This window comes from Vidua macroura, chromosome 2 (genome assembly GCF_024509145.1).
Source record: "Vidua macroura isolate BioBank_ID:100142 chromosome 2, ASM2450914v1, whole genome shotgun sequence".
Lineage (NCBI taxonomy): Eukaryota > Metazoa > Chordata > Aves > Passeriformes > Viduidae > Vidua > Vidua macroura.
The window spans coordinates 41,232,944-41,255,876 of record NC_071572.1 but is presented as its reverse complement, the minus strand read 5'-3'; the positions used below and the strand labels follow the sequence as shown (position 1 = coordinate 41,255,876).

Genomic DNA, 22,933 nt, shown 5'->3' with positions numbered 1-22,933 from the left:
CATTTTGTGGGAGCTACCTGCCTGTGAAATACTTAGACAGCCCAGAGTGAAATAAAAACAAACACAAAAGAGTTATATAAACCCAAGGTGGTCATATGTAAACCAGGGCCAGATTCTCCACCCTCTTGCACTGTCAGCTTCTTTTACCTTGCCTGCACTGTTCTTGCCTTTGTAGTACCACCTTTATGACTTCAACAGGATTTTCTCATATGAAAGAGTAATTCCAACAGTACAAAATTTACAAAATTGCCTGCTGGCAATCATACAAAAGAAAACACGCAGGAAAATTGCTGTTCAATGGAATTTGCTCACCTCTCCAAGAATGGTGAAAACATCTTTACTTATAGCTATCCAAATTAGCATTACTCAAGCAGCAATACAGAGACATGGTAAGTTCAAACAGGGCTCAAATGATGTATTATTCTTGAGTAAAATCCTCACATGCCATCTAATGCTATCTTACCTAATCTTTCATCCTCATTGAATAGTCTGGGGCAGTGACTGCTCGTCTGAGTTGTGATTTTTCCAGAACGTGAAGAACCATATTGGTAGAAGACAACATAGTTTTGAACAGCATTTTGTTTGATTTTTGGGGCACCGAATAACACAGAAAGGGGATGATTAAAATATGACAGGGAAAGACAGAGAAACAGAAAAGAAGTGTTTGATCTTGATGTACAATATCAAACATGAGAAGATTATTAGCCATTTAAATGTGTTTATGTTAACTCTAACTAGCACAGAGTATTTGCCTATGCCACAAAAATGTTGCTGAACTAAATTTGGGTAAGATTTGAGGACTACATTTTGCCTCAGCTGTAACCTAGCAGGGTATCTATCCCTGCGTTCCCTAGGTCCCTCCCTAAACCCCCAAGTTTTGTAATATCTCCATCCCATAGCTTCATAAGTTAATGTATTTGCCAAGACAAAGAAGCAGGGGAAGGAAGACAAAAAGTAAAACATAAAATGGTGAAAAAGGAGTCAGGAAATCCATTTCACCACGAAAAGAGAAAGAACAACGAAGATACTATGTCACGATAGTTGATTTTCCAGCAGAAACCTAGGCAGCAGAGCCAGGAGAACACCTTTTCTCCTTGATGATTCCTCAAACAATCCATATTGTTCTGTTGCACACGACTTTGAAGAAGCCAACACTCATTTTGTAAGTGAATTTTACAATCTTTTTGGTGGATTAATATATGTAAAAGAAGTGTCATTAGCCACAGAGAGAGAAAGAACAAGGGTCTTTTAAAATGCTGTAACAAACCCCATGTACTTACAGCTATCCATAGACACAAAAAACAAAGTTCTAAATCCTGTGTTTTCTAACTTTCAGCAACAAAAGCAGACAAACCAAGAGAACAATAGTTACAAAACATTCTGAGAAAAAAAAACAATCCAAGGTTGGAAGTGTTCAGCAACAGAGGAGGGGGGCATGGGAATTTATTTCAATTATTATTGAGGAATGACTAGTATTCCTATTCACGTTCATATTCACCATTAAGCCAGAGGGGAAATGGGACATTTAAGAGTTGATCATAAATGTTTTTATTTCCTATTCAAAAGGAAAATAATTCAAGGAAATTATCTCCTTGGGAATACATCTGATTTAATTTAGACTTGGAGAAGACATCACCAAACAAAAAATCATTATTAAAGTTCAAAACTCTGCTAGGAGTACAACTTTGAACAATGTTTTCCTCAGAGAGCATACATCAAGATGATCTTCAATAAAGTCCTGGGAAGAGGAGAATATTCAGGAGATGCTTCTGGTTACATCATATTATAAGAAATATATTCGCCCAAGACAATACACAGCTTTGTGGGAAAGAGTCAACAGCCTGTACTCCAGTTGGCATTAAGTTCAGATGCAAGCATGTTCTGTCTCTTCTGTCTCATCATGGTTTGTCAAAACAGATCAGAAACATGCACATACTTCTCTGAAGAATCATTTATAAATATCAACCTATCTAAACATGTTTGTGAACATTGAAGCACATTCAGAAGGCTGCAAATGTATCTCAGAAACCATTTTAAAGGGTTTTTTTCTTTTCTTTTGAAAGTTTCCTCTCTCTTTTTCTTTATTTTTGGTGGTGGAGCTTTGGTTGGTTATTTTTTGTTTTTTTTGTTTTGATTTTTCTTAAGCCTTCAGGTTTACTCAAAGCATTCCCCATGCTCCTTTAGGGTTCCTACACAAATTATTCTACCAGTAACTCCAGACAAATTTGGTGTCAAATAATGTATATTGCATTATCATATACATGAACAGAGCAGAGCAGACCTGGGAATTCACCTTCTTATAATCTGAATTATTATTTTCAGATTTTCCAAATAACTCACCTCAGCAGAGTTTAACTTTGCTGTAACAATGCCAGACTTGCCACTGGTCATTGGGATTTGACATGTACCCCCTTATCCCCTGCTTCACAGAAAAGGCAACTTTAGACATCTTGTTCTGTAATCAGAAAAAGTGGGTTTCTTTAAAATGAAATTATTCTTTGGCTGTAACTTAGGAGAAATTGAGCATGCAGCACTGCCTGGTAAATTGGCTCATGCAGGTCTTCTTTATGCTCTTTGCAGAGATTAAAAAAATCTACATTCTTTTCCTCCAACTGACAGCATGCCACTGTGAGCTGGATGTCATGTCGTGGGGAAAAAATACCAATGACGTGTGTAGTAATGAGAGTTATTCTAGTGATGATCACTCGATATGAACTCCTTCTGTGTCTCATTGAAGAAGTCTGTTAACCACACACTACAACTGGCTCTTGTACGGCAGAGTTTCCTCACCTCCAAACATCTGATACACCAGTGTAAGTTCAACCCTTGCTTCAGAGGGTATGAAGAGGCCTCGTGTCAGTGCTTACCAGCAGCTGACAAAATCACGTACGTGCTGACAGAACTCTCCCTTGGTCAATCAGTAATGACTGCTTCCATCACTGCAAAACCACATTTCTCAACTGGAATTGCAGAATGGCCCAAATGCGGCCCTTAAATGATATGAGATATACTTCAGTTTGAAAAATCCCACTCTTTAATAAGGCTTTTGAGGGTCTTAGAAGGGTAGGTAAGCTACAAGGATACTATACTTTTCAAGAGGTTAAGGAATATGGTTGCAGATGACTGAGCACGTCTCCTGGTTTTATCAGTTTCTGATGACAATGAACTTGAAGCTCAGCTGACATGAACAGAGTTTCACCTTATCAGAAACTCTCTGCTCAGGGTATCAGCCACCAGCATGACCTGTGCTAATTTGCTTTTAAACAGTAATACAGTATTTCTGAGCAAGCAAAAACCATTCTCTAAAGATGTGTTAGTATTTCTAATACAGTCTAGATTCCATACCATTGTCTTTAAAGAAACATGATATGACCATCCTGTTCTTACACTGATGGAAACATATTCACACAAATGTCTGACAGAATGAGAGATCAAAGTTCATCAAACATTGGCTTCACTTCCTGCAGAAATTCAAATTCAAATTCTTTGTTTGAATGCTTCCAGCTGAAGTACTGCCTCAATAATTACTTGTTTTATTCAGGCAAAAGAAGAATCTTGTTCGGCAGCCCTCTTGAAATGGGAGCAGCTTATAAGAACCAAAGATGCCAATGTTTTAGAGAAGTGTGGCTTAAAACTGGCAAAGAAAATCAATAACTCTAGTGTATTTTCAAGCTCTTTGGGATTTCAACTTGATTTTAGAGGCAGATAGGCCAGGTGTGACATTCACAACTGTCACAGACACTCCATTTCAGCTGACAAGACTCACTCTGATACAGGACCATGGCACATAGCTCAGTATCTTATGCAAAACCTGGCCTAAATACCTATATAGAGTCTTCTCTTAATGGTAAAGATGATATACTACTCCTAATGGTAAAGATGGTATACTACTCAGCTTTGAAAGCAATGTCTTCACTGCTGATATTTGTGGAATTCAATAAATTTATTGAATAAATTCAATAAATTCCAAGAAAGAAAATTGAAGGATCTTGTTTTCTCTTCTGGTTTGGTAAACATCAACCCAGTTGCAGAAGACCTGGGAACAGTGGAAACTGCCTTTGTTCAGAATCAAAATAAAACTGACCATTTCTGAAAAATCATTTGCTAAATGCTCAGCTCTTACAGAAACTCTGGAAATCTTGAGTTAACAAAAGAAAGGAGAAATCTAATGGTTTCCAGGCCCTCTGCTCTCCATGCAGGTCCCCTTCTATGAGTATCCTTCATATTTTTGTCTTCACATTTCCTTATTCAAAAGACTTTGGTCCCAGAACTCAGCGGGGATTTTCTTAGGTTGAATAAAAACAAGAATGAATTTAGTTCTAATATTCTTTAGTCCATATTTTCAAGACAGAAGCTGAGTCAAAAAAGGAGCTTTATTAGTGTTTGTTCCTTTTGAATAATGACAGCAAGTGCACCAGTATGAATGTAGCAATTTTACTGCAGATTACTGGATTCAGACCCACAAGGTACTTAAGGTTTTTATGAAGAATTAGATGCTTAGTTGCAAAAATTCGGCATCCATTCTAGCTACTATAATCCATTAAGCTCCTTTTACATTCTTTAACAGAACAGATTTCAATAGCACAAGCATAATATCCAATAACATTTCACCACACTCCAGATACTGGACTAATAAAAGGTCAAAAGTATAAAATGGGTACTTTTTTTTCATACATTTTCATATTCTATCATCCGAGGCTCCAGGAATATTTATGGTCTCATCACTTGACCTCTCTTAGACATCCCAAGCACTTGAGGGCCAGTGTCTGACATCAGCCAGCTCTCCAGCAAGGAAACACTTTGGCATGGACACATTGAAGACCAGAGAGTCAACACCAATGGTGGGACACAGCTTTCAAAAAGAACTGTTCTACAACCAGGATTGCATGTTCTGTGTCTTGTGACTTAACAGAACACCCCCTAAACAGAATGTTGAGAATTGCTGTAAAACACATTCATTTTCCAGCAGTGATATTTAAATAAGTGGAAAAGAAAGCCACCTAAAGAAGAGTCAACAGACCAAAGCTTTTCTGACTAACTCAGTATTACTAATTCAAGTGTACCACCACTACTTTCCTGTGTTCTCCACATCTCCATCTGAAGCTGGGCCACTGCAGTGAAAGCTCACATGAAGGCATCAGTAGGACAGATGGGGCTTCCCCAATGCTACAAGAGCTCTGCCTCTCACTGGGCTGCAGATTCAGACTCCCTTTTGCTATCCTCTGATGACTCTTGCACTTTTGGCAATGCAACTCTTCAAAAGGAATGGCTTAATCTGGCTGCCCTGGGCTCACAGAGGACACAACATTTTTCTGGGAATGGGGAGCATTGCATCCAGACCTCTTTAGACAGAGCACAGATTTCTTCTGCACTTCCTGGAAGAATGCTGTCATCCCCATGGTAAGGAAGGTCCGTATGGCCATCAGCACCATGTTCACTTAGACGTCTATCACCATTGCCTCATTTCCACCTGGATGGATGAAGGATATTAATGTGCAATACCAGGTCAGACATTGGAACTCCCGAGAGAGACAAGTGCTCAGACCTTGTCTGCTTCACAGCATTTTCTATATAGCTGTAGGTGGATGGCCTTTTCACCACACAGCCTGGATCTCTCTCTCTCTCTTTGATTCCAAGGTGTTTATACTTACTCTTGGTGGACTGATTGCTCTGTTGAAATTAGACATCTACAGTGCAGGAAACACAGTTCCTGATTTATGAGGCCCAGATGTTCCACCATGGCAAACACAACATCAGAAAAATGAGAATAACGAATGAGGGAGGCGTACCGGAAAGACGTGGGAAGTCATTTTCTATTGACCAAAAAAAACAACTCAGGTCTGGCTGTGAAGTGCATTGTATTGTTACCCTGAATATTAGTCATTTCAGAATGTAACCACAACAGGTTTTCCCATAAATAAATCAAATCTCTTCCCATGATTCTCTCATCAAAACTTCCTATTTGAATGACAGTTTTTAATTACAACATCAAGTTCTGCTTGCATAAAGAGTTTCCATTTCAAAGAAGTATTGCACTGATATGAAAACTCTCTGGAGAAACATCCTTGTCATTGAAAAATGCACAAGTTTTGACTCTGTGGCTTTCCTCTGGAGAGGCCACAGCATAGTATATACAGCAAACAACTCCATCAGGTTCTTGCCAGATGCATATTCTTTATTTGCTACTGAACCACTATGTCCCTGGGTGAGCCTCAACTTCTGTATGCTTCTGTTTTCCCCTCTGTAAAAAAAGAGTTTCTAAAAAGCATTTCTCAACCTGGAGAAGGAAGCAGAGAGGAGGGGGAGGAATGGGTGACAAGGATTTTATAAGATCCCCCTGGAAGTCTTGGGAGTGATGCCCACTGGCTGCCACAAGCTTCAGATGTAGTTTACATAAAAGGCCTTTGCCCTCTATGGTAAGGATGGGACAGGGAATCAGCTGTTGAGGTGGAGGGGAAGCTACAGGGAACGAAGGACCAGTGAAGCAAGCCTGAGCTGAGCTTCTGCCAGCATTTGCCATTACAGAAGAGGTAACTGCAGCTTTCATCCTACCCTCCCCTTCTGCCAGGTAGTAGAGTGCCTACCTGTGCCAAAGAGCTAAAACGGGTACTGTTAGCACCTGATGGGAAGAGTTACAACTTGGCTTCTCAAAGTAATGAAGGAAAAGGAATGAGAAAGTGTCCTATTAGATGCTGGAGCAGCACAGAGGGAAGAAAAAAAATAGGAGCTTGAAAACCGCTGGATTATAATTTTATGGTAGTATTATTTGATGGGCTGACTTAACAAGTCTTTCCAACTTTGGTTCCAAAGATTGTATGGATACTTCCCTATCTCACCCAGGTGTTTGAAGTTTAATTAATTAATGTTTATAAAGAGCGTTACAATTTCCAGATGAAAGGTCCTATGCAAGTGCAATGTAGCATTACTCATTGAGGCGATTGGGTTAGAGAGTATCACGTTACACAATACAGCTCTTCCCTCAATGATTTCAAGCGTTTGAAGTTCTGATAAAATGTGTTTATCACTAAGACAGATATAATGGAAATACTCTTAAGGCGTGACCTGGATTATGAAAGCAGAGGTATGGTTTTGGGAATGGAACAAACGAGAATTAAAACAACTCCTGAGGCCAGATTTGTCTACAGTTGTATAAAATATATTCTGTTCTTCCTTTTTTCCCTCCTTGAGTAGGCTTTTCTTCTCTTCTAAAATAGAACCGGTTATTACGACGGGTGTGAGCAGACATGCAACAGTTCACGTTCAGTTCCTATTTCCATACTCATCCAACTTGACATTTTCTCATGACTTTCTCAAAATTATTTTCTGTTCTAATTTTTTTTTTTTTTTTTGTTAAATGTCTGGATTAACCCTAAAGGCGAACAGTTTCATTTTGGAAAGTTCTGCTTTAGCCAGTAATCAAATGGAACTAAATAAAAAACTCATGAGCAATGCCAAGCTGGAGACTGCAGCCACCACACTCAAGACAGTTTTGACCCCCCAGTACAAGAAAAAGCAAGGTAAATTTGAGCAAGCTTGAAATAGGGTTAGCAGGGTGGTCAGTGAACTGGAGCACCTATGAGGAGAGGCTGATGGAGCAGGGCGTGTTCACCCTGGAGAACTGATGGCTCCAGGGGACTTAACAGCAACCTTCCCATATCTACAAAGAAGTTACTGAGAAGACAGAAGGCTCTTCAGTGAGATACACAGTGGGAAAACAAGAAACAATTGCCATAAAAGGAAGGCTTTCACTGGATATAAGAAGAAAAAAAGATTTAATGGCAGATAATTAAGCATTGGAGGTAGCCTGGAGACTGTGGAATCTCCATTTCTCAAAGTTTTCAAGACTCAAATGGAAAAAGTCCTGAGCAACCTGATGTGAAATTAGTGCTGACCTGCTTGGAGCAGGAAGTTCCTTTCAATCTGACTCAGTGGGAAGGAAGGAAAGCCCCAGGTAATGTCCACTTGTTCAGAAGCGGGCTTGAACATTCATGATTGATTTAAGAGAGCTGAACAAGTTTGCCCAAAATTTGTTTGAAAAATAACTTACTTTTTGTCCAAAGACAATTGTTAATATTTTGACTGCCAGGGTCTATCTTAGTTCTTCTTCCTTAATTTTCTAAAAAATTTATCACGATAGAAAACAACAGAGATTTGGGATGGCTTATAAATAATGCATTATTGCACGTAGAGGTCTCAATTAAAGGAGAAACAAACCCAGGATTTTTAATAATACCAGGTACTTTCTTTGTGCATTTCTGCCTCTTGAAAAAGAATCTGCATCAAGTTAAATTTGTGAAATTTTAGTTAAATTACTAAAACATACCATTGACTAAGCAAATTACAGAACACACTAAAAGCTTTCTTTAGCTAAATATTCTCAATTTTTGTGATATTGAAGTAAATAATTAATTTTCCATGAATGCTGATTTTATTAATAGCCCTTATTAATGAATAGTCTTCTAGAAGAATATTCTTATTCTTGGCATTTTTAACATGTTTTTCTTCCAAAATTCTGCTTTATTCCTACTAGGAGTTACATGCCCGAGTAAACAAAGTAATTAAGTGTAACAGAAGCACACCTGCCATAACTCTGATAATTCTAAATATGAGATGATAATTCTGATTTGCCCCTAAGCAGAATCAATAACTGAGCAAGGATGTCAAGAAAACAGGATTGTTACGAAGTTACATGTCAGTTTCCTCCTTTGTTTTTATCAGGCTTCTCACCCTCCTCCCTCTCTCAGTTTACAGAAATCTGTAAGATCAAAATGGAGCAAAATGGAGCAAAAAAATGAAGAATATTTAGAAGCTACTACTGACTGCAGACTCAAAGACACATCTTGCAAATCTCTTTCTTAATACTCTAAAGAGGCCAAAAGCATTGAAGACTATTAGACAATTAGGAAACTAGAAATCTTAACAGTGACTAAACTGAAACAGCATAAGGTTAAGAATAATGTATGGACACTTAAAATGCAATAGAGTAGCTATGTAGCTGGCAATTATCCTGAGTAGTTTGAGGAAAAGGGCAATTTCTATGCTTTGCTCCAACAATTTTTGATAAAAAAAAAGTAAGTAAAACATTTAGTTTTCATTGCAACTCCATGACATTAAAGGTAAAACTAGGAAAACATCTTTGTGGAGAGAGCATTCTGTGCCTAACATGTTAATGGTAGTTAATGAACCAAAACCCACAGAAATCCCTTTGGACAGCTAACAAACACACACAGCTATTAATTAGGTCACAGTTGTTTCCTCACAAATCTTTTGTTCATTTCAGTTGTAGAAAACACCAACATATCCATTAGACCTGTGGGGAGGTATTCACCAGAGAAGAAAATATTTATTTATTATATGTTAAATGCTTGCAATTACATGACTACTTATGGCAGTTCTGCTGGTTTTTCTCTTTGTAAGTAAACTATAATCACTGAGCTCACAATCTATTCTATTCCTCAGAACACCACTCACCTCAGCAGATGGAATTGTTTAATTTCATGTACTTCAGGCAACCACTGTACTCAAAGATTTTAAAATGCTTTGAGTATCCAGTAAAAAAAAAAAAAAATAGAAAGAATTATCATGTTTCACTTTCCTAAGACGAAAGTTGAGAGGTATTTTTTAAGGTTACCACCAAGAGGTGAAGGTTAATTTCTGCTTGAAGCCCAGTTAAATCTGAGTTCCACTTAGGAACACAGCTTGCCCTCTATGCCAGTTATTTCATTAACCAGCTGTGAAGATGTTTGCAAAGGGCTTGTGTTCTTCTTGCAGGAAACTGTAAAACTGCAGGCTGCACATTATGTCACGGACACAAACCAGGTGGATTTCCTAAGAGCCCAGGGAACACCACTGCCTTTATGAAAATAATGAGCAAGCATTTCCTAATTTCTAGGCATGTGCAATGCACTGTGGGGCAGACAAGGTGGCAGATACAGTGCAACATTCATCTACTGGGAGCAAAGACCGAGGCAGAGGCTGCTGCCTTGGTAGTGCTCCATCTTCTCTCTTTGAACCTTGCTTTGGCCAGCTGCTGTCTCCTTACCTCCATGCCTCCTGTCCCAGAACCTCCACCTCCCACCTCCTACTCACACACCCCACACCAACTATTGTCACTGCCTCCCTGGACCCACCAAGACTGCATTAATACACCTGACTGAACCCAGCTGACTGTCCAGAACCCCATGGGTGTGACTTCACAGGCTCCCAGTACTGGCAGAGCTTATTTGCTCAAGTCTTGTGCTGCACCTCACCTGCAGTGGGTTCGTGCCTTGAGGGATGGAAAGCACAAGGCCAGAGAAAGCAATTTTTTCCAGATCATTACATCTATAGTTTTATGAGTTGTGAGCTACAGTAGCTAGGATCATGAGGTTAACTTGGATAAACCTAACATATGACTTACACTCCTACCCACTTTTGGATCAAAATTAAGAAAGTCAATAACATTATTCTTCAGGAAAGAAAAAAAAAAAAAAGTGAAGCAGTTAACTGTCTTACCATAATCCTATCACTGTCAATAATGGTGTTCAAGCGGTGTGCAATGGTCAGCACTGTGCAGTGAGCAAAGGTTTCACGGATCGTCTTTTGAATGAACTCATCTGTTCTGAAACACAGCAAGAACAATGCAGACAAAAATAAGATGTTTGCACGGATAACCGAATGGCAGGCAGGTTTTATGACTTCATCAAACATGACTGGATAGAAAGAAATATGCTTCTAAAGTTATTACAGTGCTTCTTCCTCTTGTTATACCAGATGACTTGGAGGCATATAATGAAACATAGACACTAGAATGTTCTTTAGCCATATAAATGAGGAGTAAGGCAAAAGATGGGCAATACTCATGGAACTGGAGCTTACTGAAGTAACTAACTGTAGAAGAGAAGCATTGATACCACCTGACAGAAGTCACCAGTCAGGCTTATATGTGGAGATGTCTACAGTCCCCTCTTAAGCCAGTGTAAGGGAAGAGGCATGGCTGGAAGGTAAATCTAAGAACCTGGATTAGGCAGCCATCCAGTGATGAATGCCCTCTAGAGGCACCTGACAACCCACACTGCACAGGTAGCCTTGGGTCCCACCAGCCAGGCCTTGTGAATACTCACATATTGCCCACCAGCCTTCACAAAAAACCCTAAAAGACAAATGGCAACAATGGAGAAAAAGGAACAGAAACCAAAGTTCTCATCCAAGATAGAAGGATGACACAAATAACTCAAAATATACTGGTGTTAGTTGAACCAAGGAAGCTCCAGCCGAGAAGTCAGGCACTTGAAGGCATAGGCCTCATTTCTAGGATTTCTATTAAAACATGAATTTGTTCTTTTGTATATATGACGACTGGAGAATAATAAAATGTGCAGATTAGGTTAAAAAAAAGACAAAGGAGATATCTGAATAAACTAGAATATATCGGCAGACACATTGGCTGCAATCAGTTGCTTGCAAAGCCTTAATTCTTCAAATTTTTAGAAGTAATGGGAAAATAAAATAAAATATGTAAAAGATTCACAAAACATATCTTCCTCTGATTAAGTAGTATTTTTTTAGACAGAAGTAGTACTCCACACTGAATCTGTTTGCACATGATGAGTATCTGGTATCACTTCATGAATTATACAAAGAGATTTGTTCTGATGCCATCATGCCAGGAGGCACCAGCAATAAGAAGTGGAGAGAAGAACTGTTCAGAAGAACAGGATGACTTAGAGGAATGAAATAACTATTACGTTTCCACAGTAGAAAGTATGAGTTCATGCTCTGAAGGACATACATAGCTTCTGCTACAATCTAAGTTGAAGCAATCAGCATGACAAAGAAGAAGACAGATCCTTACTGATGACAGGAAGAAACACCAGAGAGAAGGAAGACATAAACAGTTAAGTAAGAATTCCATGCATTCTAAATGTTACCTTCATCTAGGAACAGAAACATTTAACTTCTCTCATGAGCTTAAGAGAACAGACTTCTGGACCACAGTCTGAGAGGCTTGGTGCTTCTGCTCCTATTTCTTAAAAGAAGCTCAAAAACAAAGTGGGAAGCAGGTGTTGCTCAACTCCTTTTGAACAAAGGCCAGTAAGCAATCAGGAAAAGAGACAAGAGGAGAAGTCAGGATAGGGTCAGGCTCTTTAGTTCTGTGTTATCTCCTTAAGAAAAGGAAGTTGTTCATCATGTTCCACATCACAGCTATACCAGTCCTTTCACCCCAGTGTTAATGCATGTATATTTGCTCTCTTCTCAGCAACGCCTCAATAACCTGACTATTCTTACTTCCAAAAAGAAGAAAAGAAGAAAAAAAGAAAAAAGAAAAAAAAAGAAAAAAAGAAAAAAAAAAAAAAAAAAAAAGCAGGGACATCCATGAAAACACTCACTATGGAAGAGTCTCATAGAGACAGCAGGATGTGTTCTCTGCAATGGTCGAAATAGCAAAACAGAAAATATTCAATATTCAATACTCCCTAGAAAAAGGAAAGAAAAAGCCTTTTTCTTCCCTTACCATCAAGCTCAAGGTTAAGTTTTCTGCAAAGCTACTACAGAATACAAGAATCATAGCTGGCTCAGGAACTTTGAGAACAACTTTACAAAGGTTTTAAAATTATTTGTAACTCAAGTTATTCCTACTGTTTTCAGAGAATGCCTCAGCCTTGACTATCACTGTCCTCTGCATTAATTTATCTTCTTTTATTACATGTCTTCTTTACAGCACTACCTCTTCCTACATTTACAAGAAAAAAGCCTCTCATTCTTAAAGAGATACTATCAAACTATTATCTTAAACAGGTATTTCTTGAACACAAGCTTATCACTAACAAGAAACTGCTGTCCATATTGTGGGTGTGACAAATGTTCTAAAATGAGACTTCAGAGTAATCAGGAACAGACTTAATAGCTCTATCTTCAAATATCACAGTACAAGATCTCATTCAGATGTGTCTGCTGACTGACACTTGGCTAGATCATCTCCAAGGTTCATGGTAGATTTTGGAGCATAGTTTTTGGGACAGGAGGCAGAAGCACCATCAGTAACCTCCAGGAGAATCTCAGGAAGAACCTAGGGAAAGCAAGAAAATCTAAAAAGAGCAAGAAAAGCATCTGTATATAGAATTATGTGCTGACAGAGTGTAGAGACTGTATCACATACCAGTTAGAGCTAGAGCTAAAGTTAGACCTACCAAAGGAAGCATCATTTCTGTCCCTTTTTCAGGGCATAAATGGACTCCTAGTGATATCTACCCACACTGAGCAAGTGTCCAGGCAAGTGCCAAGTGATTTCATTACCCACTTCAGCAGATTGAACTCCATCATCTTTCAGGCACATTAAAAACCAAAGATGTAACCTGAATACAAAAACCAGGGCTGCTGGATGATAAAAATTCAATCCTAATCTGATTACATAAAAATGGGAACCACGACACTCCCTACTGCAAGGAACAATACATTAAGAAAGCACTGAATGGTGGTATAGCTGTCCCACAGGCATCAAAGGTTGAGGATCTAACACCAAGTTTCCCAGCAACCCAAGATCTGGTGTAACCTGAATTAGTTGACTGTGTAAAAAGAAAACTATCTGAAGAGGAAGAATAAATATGATCTGAATGCGAAGTAACCAAGCTGTTGAAAGGAAAACTGGGTAAGTCATTATCTTCTGTCTAATGTCCTCCTGGGATTGTCCTGAAAGCATATCTCACACTACACAATTCCTGAGAGGCTTAGATAATTTCTCAGAAAGAGTTACAGATAGCAGTTAGATGTAATATAAGGTTAAACATGACAAGCTTAAGATGGCTAATGAACTGAAGTATGTACAATGGCTGGTTTTACCAGACTCAATGAACAACCAATGTAAAAAGATGGCAGCGGTTTGCTCACCAAAAGTTTTGCTCTCTATAAGAAAAAAAATGAGTTAACACAATTAAAACAAATACAGTACTTCTAAAAAGTCTCATTTACTAATGATTTTGTTTCTGTGTATCATCAAAGCAACCGTATGAAGATTTTTGGCTCTTCTGCTCCAGATTTCACACAATTTTCCAGAACAGTTCAACTGCTTTAAAATCAGACTCTATTCTTCAAGGTGAGAATGGACCAAGAAGATCAAATCAAATTAAATTTGTCAGTCATCACATAAATCATGCAGGTAGTCTGATTTAGGGCAACCTTCTTTATGGCAAGCTCCTCCTCCCCCCAAAAAGTACTCACACCTCTGCCACATGCAGAGCAGGTGGCATCTATGAGGAGCAAGGAGGTAAATAAAGGCACATATGTGAGCCAGAACGTATGAGGAGGGAGGAGGATGAACTTCAAATTCCTTCCCTTCACTCCCAGTGGCAGATAAGAATGGCCTAGCTGAGCTGAAATGTGGTGGGGGGCCCCCTCAGTCCCTTAGGGAAGGTACAGTGCCCACCACACTGCATCCACTGCCTCACGTCACCTCACTCTTCCTTCTCTTCCTGCCACCCCTAACCCCTGCCTTCTCACACCTGCTTCCAGGTTTGTGGGAAATGAAAAATGGCACTGTCCAACACAGGTTGAACTGCAGAAGGGTGGCAGCAGCAGTTGAGGCTGCCGAGGGAGAGAGATCAAGAGCCAGGATAACAAACAAAAAAAGAGAGAAGTATCCCCAGAGCTGGCAGCAGCTTGCCATGGTCTCCCATCTCAGTTACTCAATATGATGTGAGCTTGCTACCAGGTGAGAGACAAGGGTGCCAGGTATGGAGGTTGTGCATCAGAAGAGGAGGAGGTTTTCCTTACACACCAAAAATGCCTCCCTAACTGCTCAGTTGAGCAACCCACATCAGCACTTCCTGATGATCATCCTATCAGATTACACAGCTAAAAATAATTGGCTCTAGTTATACCAACACATTAAGGAAAAGGTAATAATGACTGTAATGCAAACTGAATTCAAAGAAGAAGTTCCAAGTTATTATTTGTATTGTTATGCCTAGAGTTGATACAAACAAACATTTACCTTATTATAATATATATTGCAGCACACATTAATCAAGATCAATTAAATGGATAGTGCAAGTTGAGAACACACATGTGAGATGCCAAAATAGGGAGGATGAGTAAGGTAGTATTAGATTTCCACACCTATGATTAATCACAGTTAATCTATCAGAGCTCAGCCAAAAATAAACTAAGAGTAAAAAAAGAAAAAAAAGAAAAAATGAGAACCTCTGGGAAGGGAATGTACTTCTCTACAGGCTTTAGAAATACACTGTCAGCTGAACTGTAAAGCTACACCAGTGGCACCACTTCTCCCCTAAGAAGATGTTAGAAAAATGAGTCACACCCAGATGACATACAAAATCCTTAATGCATCTGTTTGAGGGACTCGCTGTGTTATTGTCCTCTTTGGACTTTGAGTTCTCCCTCAAGCCATAGTTTGTTGGAACTATATATTCAGCTCAGACTAATTGATGCAGTACGTTTGCAGTATTGTTTCCAAAATATTTCCACCAGTGCTTCAAATGTTTCAAAAATTAACAGTGGGGGTACTTAGCTATTGGAACAATTTAACAGGGGTTGTCATTGAATTTTTTTAGCTATTGAGGTTGGATGTTCTTCCAGAAGTACACTCTAGTTCAAACAGAAATGAATTCAGGAAAGTTCTGCTAGCTTGAGTTATACACAACAGAATAATGAATAAGTGAGTCCATCCTGTAGACTTAAACATCTCGAAATCTGCTTTGCAATTCCTGTGGTGTTTAGGACAGCTTACCTTCTGCCCTGCCCCTACTTTACCTCTAACTTACCACACCAGCATCTGTGCCATCTGAAAGGACAGCATCTCACAACCAGAAGTATCTGGTTTTGCTTACAGCCATTTTTCACCTTTCTAGTTTTAGGGGGTTTTGGGAATGAGATGAGTTAAATCTTTTGTATTTATTTATTTCCAACGAACATTTCTTCCAGAACAGAACTCAACGTGTTTCCTGGCTATTCTGATGTTACAGAGATGCATTTTCAAGAACGTTCTTGTCTTCTAATCTATGGCTGCAGGACAAATAAACTTTGAATATTAATTTCCCTACTCTATGGAATGCACTGAAATTAGGGATCTTTTGAGTGCTTAGTTTATATCATCTCCTCCATAGCCAAAGCTCAATCGCCCCATTTTGAATAGACAAAAATGATAGTATCATCAAAAACATAAAACAGCAATACAAAATACATGAAATATAAAGCATTTAAGTTCATCTCTACAGCAGAGATGAATGTATTAGAAGAGAAACCAGCTCATTTTAATATGACAGATTTTGTTTTTACCTTGGGTCCACATTTGCTGTTGCTTCATCAATGATAAGAATACGATTTTTTTTTAGAACTGCTCTGGCAAGACACACCAGCTGTCTCTGACCAACACTAAAATTAGATCCAGATTCTGCCAGCTGTGTCTCCATTTTGTTGGGTAGATCTTCCACAACCTCCTTCAGTTGCACCTGTTGACATGTCAACATATTGTAGGATGAGTAACTCTCTTTTAAATCAGCTATTGTGTGTCTGATGACACAACAATAAGTATGCAAGGTTTGCCTTTTATATTCTGATACAAAATGAGTAAGTGCCAAGTTGGATTACAGTGTGTGTCAGTTATTAGAATTCTAAAAACATTAAAGCACGTTGTTAAGAATCTATTAATGTTCATTAAAACCAAGATATGAATCAAAATATAACCAAGGCATCATCCCAAAGGATAATTTTTTCATAAAAGACTTATATAACAATACACACGCCTGCACACATGTACACAAATGCTCATATGATAGTATACCTTTTCCCATCAACAGCTATACCTTTAGCAAACCTGATGAAAACATCCAAAACCTAACACACACAAGCACTGTAATGTTATTGTTACATGGATTTTAAATACCAGATGTACATTATTAGATTTAGTAAGTCACCTCTTCCAAGGCGTTCCACAGCTCTTCATCAGTGTATTCATTGAAAGGATCTAAGTTTTTCCTCATAGTTCCAGTGAATAAAACAGGCTCCTGAAACCCAGTAAAATCAGCACTCCATTATAAATACAGGTTTTATAATGCAATAGGTAATTTAATGACAATCACAGCTAACCTATATCAACAATAGAACAGAAATATCCAATAATAAGCTATCATTTTTGAAATGCAAAGGTGTACATTACAACTACATGCTTAAGAGAGATTGTGGGGGGAGGGGGAGGCAAGTCTTCAACTACTCTGTATGAAGATAATTTACCAAACAGGACAGGTCTGTTTGTAAACTGCTGTACACAGTTATGTTGGTACTTAAATGGGCATTTACATGCCACTGTTCTGATGCCACAAGCTATATATATACTTGTATGAAATCGTTGCTAGCCTCATGGTATTGTTAATGAAAACCAACAACTAGCACTGTCAATGAGCTCACACTCCTAAATTACTTTTGGGCAGTTTTGAAAACCTGTTTTTGAAATATATAAACCAGAGAGGAATCAAAGAGCTTACAATGCCTTTCTGGTTTTCCTTCTGTGTTTGGGTTTTTTTTTTTTTTTTTTCATTTCATACTATAAGAGCCCTTCCATTTTACCATCAGGGCTAAGCAGGAACAGCTTTCACCATTTAAAACCTAAACACATCTATACTGCCACAGCACCAAAGCAAACTTACTTAGAACTGGAGCACTGCTGGGCAAAGCTCTCACTCAAAATACACCAGGGAGTCAAATCAGTACCTCCTCCCATTCAGGTACCAATGCGGGTTTACCTGTGGTCGAAGCAAGTTTTGTTCTACTTCAGTTCCCAGTCAGAGCAATAACAGATAATTCATCAAACTGGCACAAATCAAATCACACTGAAACATGTAGTATTTAAGAATTGGGAAGAGGCCTTTTGGTTCAGAGCTCCTTAAGCAACAAATCAGTACTCAGTAATGTGAGTTGCCAGACATGAGAGTCATGCACTGACATGACTTTAGGGCTAAACTCATCTTAATACCACACATAAAGACAAAAACAAGTCAAAAGCTGTAACAGTGCTTATCATAAATGGAGACCGTTCATCATGTTGTCAGTCCTCTTTAAATTGGGGAAACTTTAGGCAAAATGTGGGTTTTTTTTCTTTCTTTCTCGCCTAGGAAATAAAATCTAACTTACACTGGTAACTTCAGCTTACTCTGAGATTAACCTGTCACGACTTTCTCCCCACCTAACCCTAGTGATGCCCAGCTCCAAAGGGCTGCAGCAAACCAGAAGAGAATTCAGACCTTAACCCTTTTATTGTCTTTGAATTTCTAAACCATCTGAGTGCTATAAAATAATTTAAAAAGACAAAACATGCCATAAGCAATACAAAAGAAGATACACATTTCTTGATATAACATGCCAATAATTTGAAAGTATCTGCTGCAATAGCAATGTCATTAAAAACTTGCAGAATGAGCAAAAGGGTTTAACACAAAACATTTCCAGGCCAAAAAACAATTTTCTTCAAAAACACCTAGAAACTAATTTGTTTAACAACACACATCTTAGTACACAATTTGGCATATTTTGAAGGTATTGTTGCATTTATTTTCCTTTTCAATCCATTTTTATAGGCAAAGAAGAGGCTGAACCTATCAAGTGTTCACAACTATTATAAAAGTCCTAACAACAGACATGCACTGCAACAGAAGATAAGGATATTTTTTAATTACCATTTCTGACACAGATTATTATTTAAAATAGTCTGGTTTATGAGAGGAAAGCAATAAGACTAACCTGTAAATAATTGTTGTAAAAATGCTTGCAGTCAGAGAGGCAGACAACATTTGCATAGAAAAGATTTACAAACACAACCTTTACACAGCTCCATCCAAGCAAGCAATTAGAAGCCTAAGCACATTTTTATTTCTCCAGGTAGGTATTTAAACTCATACACAAGAAAACTTCAGTCTTGCTTCATCACTCTCTAGGAATGGTTCTGTTTAGCATGTTTTATGTTGCAATTCTAATAAGCATCTCTCTCTCTGGTTTTTCAGCTGCCCACATAATTATGAAGATATATGCTGCAAAATAACTACCTGATGTTACATTGCTATTACTGACAGTACTATTAGCACAGTACCAGACAATGCCTATCATACGGTTTACCATAGCAGAAACCTGATTCCAAACCCTCCTTCCACTTGATAGTTTTGCATATTGTTAGTAGAAACAGCCTTCCCTCACACACACACAAAAAAAAAAAAAAAAAAAAAAAAAAGCTACCTGCTAGTTTTTGGACACTCAAAACTTTTGTGACTCTGATGCAAACCTTATATAAATTTGACAAAAATCACAGAGTTCCACTGGATTAAAGAGTTTTAAAGCTATGTCAATAGACTTGTGTATGAAAAAAACCTCACATGTATAATTGAATGAGGTGAACTTTGAGCATCTGTGTCATTCAATATGTAGAAACTGTATTTGACCTGCAGTTTTCCTGTTTCAGTATCCTATTTTGTTCAGCTTGGCTGAATTCTTCAAAATGAAAAAAATCACCCACAATAGCTATGGGCAAGGCTTTCAAAAAGCTGTAGACCTTGAATGAACTGATGATCATCTGCTTTCACGAGAAAGGAACACTACACACAAACAAAAAAATTGAATTAAAATCCATATAAAGTTCTCTTTACATACAAAAGATGACTAGTTCCAGTGAATACTGCAATAACAAAGCCTGCAGCATGCAGAAACAAAAGACATCCTGCATTAGGCAATGATCCAATTGCTGGGGAAGTACCTATTTTTTAATTTCTTTTTTCAATAGCATACCTGTTTCTTTTTGACTTCTATTCTTAAAAAAAAAAAAAAAAGTCTCATTACCATTTGTATTAGATTCTCAACTTAAAGAAAGTAAGACACTCTGACTGCCACCCTGCCAACAGACTAGCACACATTCAGAACTAACTCTAAATACAGATTCTGTTATAACATAGAGAGATCTGAGAAATAATGGTAAACATGGCAAAAAAAATTCCTCTGGTTTACAGTCTACTCTTCACTCTATGCACTAGAAAAGTGCAGATGAACTACTTTCCAAAATATGACTTCATATTTGCAGCTTTTGAGCTTTTCACTCTTCCTCCCTCTTCACTGGAGAGCAAATGCCCAGGGAAGAGACCAGAGCTCCCATGAAACTGTAACAGGCACAGACTTTGCCTTCTAACTTTTAAGGTTACACATAACCCTTCTCTGATACAATGTCTCATGAAAGTAAGACTTTAAGAGAGAAGACCTGTGACCTACTGGATTGCTTTGAACAGCCTTTCTTCTACTCCAGCATGAGAGATCAGGCGATTTCAAACATTGCCTTATTGAGTTTTTTTCCTGTACTGTGGCCTTTCTTGCATTCAGCTTCTAAAATTCATCAAGTTTTATTTATGATGGATTGTAATGACCTACTCTTTAGTCTGTTCCTCTGGTCTTCTCCTGTCCAGCCTTCTCCAAATAAAGCAAAAGCTGTTACCTCACTCCGAGGCAGCACATTTGCTCCTTCTAAATCGAGCACGACTCAGCTTGTACAGGGATGACTAGAGAGGTGAAAGTGGTCTTTCAAAGTCCCTTACTAAGGAAGCATCGGGCAGGAATTGCTGCCAAAGGATCAAGTGACTTCAGAGGACTGCTGAAGATTGGTATATACTTATCAGATTTTCTCTGCTTTTCCCCAGACTATGGGAGGACAGCTAACACACAGATATTCCAAAGGAACAGACAGGCTACAAAACTAGTAAGAAAATGCTCACATCCCCAAAATTGATTCTGTTTACCCTAAAATAATCAAGACAAGATTCTGTTTACCCTAAAATAATCAAGACCTTACTCAAGTAAAAATAACACCAAGCTACAGTTCCTGTATCTACTGCATACAGAGGTGCAGGGGGAACACATCCCAGCAAAGCACTTTAAACACTACGGTATCATATTCAAAACATCCATGGCAAACCAAGTCACTCTCTTACTTGAGGTATAATTGAAATTTTCTTCCGCAGGTCATGGAGTCCCAGCTCTGATGTCAAGTACTTATCAATCCAAATCCTTCCTTCAGGTTCTGCCAAGCGAAAGAGGGCTGCTATCAGAGAGCTTTTCCCAGCTCCGGTTCTTCCCACTATTCCAACCTACGGAGCAAGCCAAGCCTGTACAGTTAAACTGTGAGCTTTTCAGGATAAATTAATATGTCAAGCAACATTTTTACAGCATCACAGGAGTTACAGTAAAACATGTACCAAATAAAACTTCTTTGTAATTAACATTCTTCCAAGAGGAAAAATCCTCTCCCCTTACATTGGTTTGGATTCAGGTGACATTTGTATACGTGACAAAATTTCTTGGATCATATTCAAAGGTGAATGATTTCCCCTTAATGCGTGGTGTCTTATTGTGTAAACAAGATAAAGTGGCTCAATGCATACAGTAATGTGATTCAAGGCTGCTAATTTTTATACTAAACCTGGTTTGCTGGGTGATGTTAGGCAAATCATTTCAGGCATGCATCTACTACTCAACCCCAAAAAGGCATAAAGCACTCTGGGAACAATGTACTCTCAATTTAAATAATTGAGACTGATTTTGGTTAGTTATGGTTAAGGTGAAGTACTTTAAAGAAGCACAATTATAAATTGTATCCATACTTCAGACATCTTCAGCAAGCACTGAAACTACAAGGCCATGACATCAAGCTGAAATTCCTTTTCAAACAGAAGAAACAGCAAATAATAAAATCACAGTGATTCAGGGTTCTCTTTGTTCCCAAAGAAAAACTGGAAGACATACACAGTGTGAAAAAAAATAAAGCTTTCAGAAAAAAGAGACAATGAAAAACATGGGATTGATAACTTTAATGACAAGGGGCTAAGATCAACAAATATTTCTTCTCTTTTAATTTTTTTTAATGTTGTATTTGGGTAAAGGATTCTTAAAGAAAAACAGTGTACAGTAATCAACTGTATTAGAGAAGATAATGGGCGTAACGCTCTACGCAGATCTGATCTGGCAGAATTTGTTATTTCCTGCATTCTGGTCTAATCCCTACATTTCAAAAAAAAAAAAAATCAGTGCACTGGAAAAACTTCAGAGAGAGCAGTGCAACACAAAATTAATATAGGTTGGATATACTGATTTGAGGGGGAAGGATTTATGAGGATTAAACATGTATAATATGGCTTGGTGAAGTGATTGGGGTGCAGAAAGGAGGAAAAAAGATGAAAAACTTGATGAGTATACGTACAGACACCAGAGGGCAATTACCCACTGCCTGAGACTCACATGTATGCAGCAATGCCTGCTGAAATGAAATTCAGCACAGGAAACTGCACCAAAGTGCAAGGAGAAACTTTCAGTCAGAGACACTAAGTTCAGACAAAACAGCAGTGCCCGAATTTTATAAAAAACACACAACACACTAAAAAAGTACACTTCAAGGAGCAACTTATGCTGCATAATCTAAAAGGTATTTTCTACTTCTACATTCTGATTTAACAATTTCATCCAACTATTCATTATTGTACTATTGCATATAAACGACTTAACGTTTCTACAGTGGTTTTCATTTAACCGACTAATTTAAGCAAATTGTTACAATAAACGATAAAATGTCTAATACTCTAAATTGTATCAGTGAAACAAGAGAAAAATAGTTCTGAATAGATAAACTACAGCTCAGAAAGAAAATGCTGAATAGAGAACGTAGACAATCAGAGTTGTGAAAATGAAAGTTCAATTGCTCCTCTGCAAATGTCAATATAAAGTACTGTATCAAAGATATAAAGAAAAAAAACAACATAAAAAATACATTGATACTTAAAATAAAAATGCAGCTGCTCTGCATATTGTCAAAATCCCACTTTCAGTTTGGCATCAAATGAAAGGACTATGCTCTTCAATATTTAGAAAAATCTATTTGTATCTTTGGTCCAATTGACTACAGGCTGCTGAAAATTGACAG

At 38.1% G+C, this 22,933-nt stretch overlaps 1 protein-coding gene across 3 annotated transcripts in view; it reads right to left on the bottom strand.

Moving 5' to 3' along the window:
* Nucleotides 1–22,933, bottom strand: part of ABCC4 (ATP binding cassette subfamily C member 4) — a 136,631-nt gene that overhangs the window by 9,095 nt on the left and 104,603 nt on the right. For 2 of the 3 annotated variants that reach the window (XM_053971652.1, XM_053971653.1), the window contains 4 exons: nucleotides 20,952–21,107; nucleotides 16,911–17,000; nucleotides 16,273–16,445; nucleotides 10,495–10,600 (listed from right to left, as the gene is read on the bottom strand). In XM_053971652.1, coding sequence (XP_053827627.1) covers nucleotides 10,495–10,600; nucleotides 16,273–16,445; nucleotides 16,911–17,000; nucleotides 20,952–21,107 — 525 coding nt within the window. Of the gene's footprint in view, nucleotides 1–10,494; nucleotides 10,601–16,272; nucleotides 16,446–16,910; nucleotides 17,001–20,951; nucleotides 21,108–22,216; nucleotides 22,274–22,933 lie in introns of all 3 variants that reach the window. The other variant, XM_053971651.1, reaches the window with a different exon arrangement.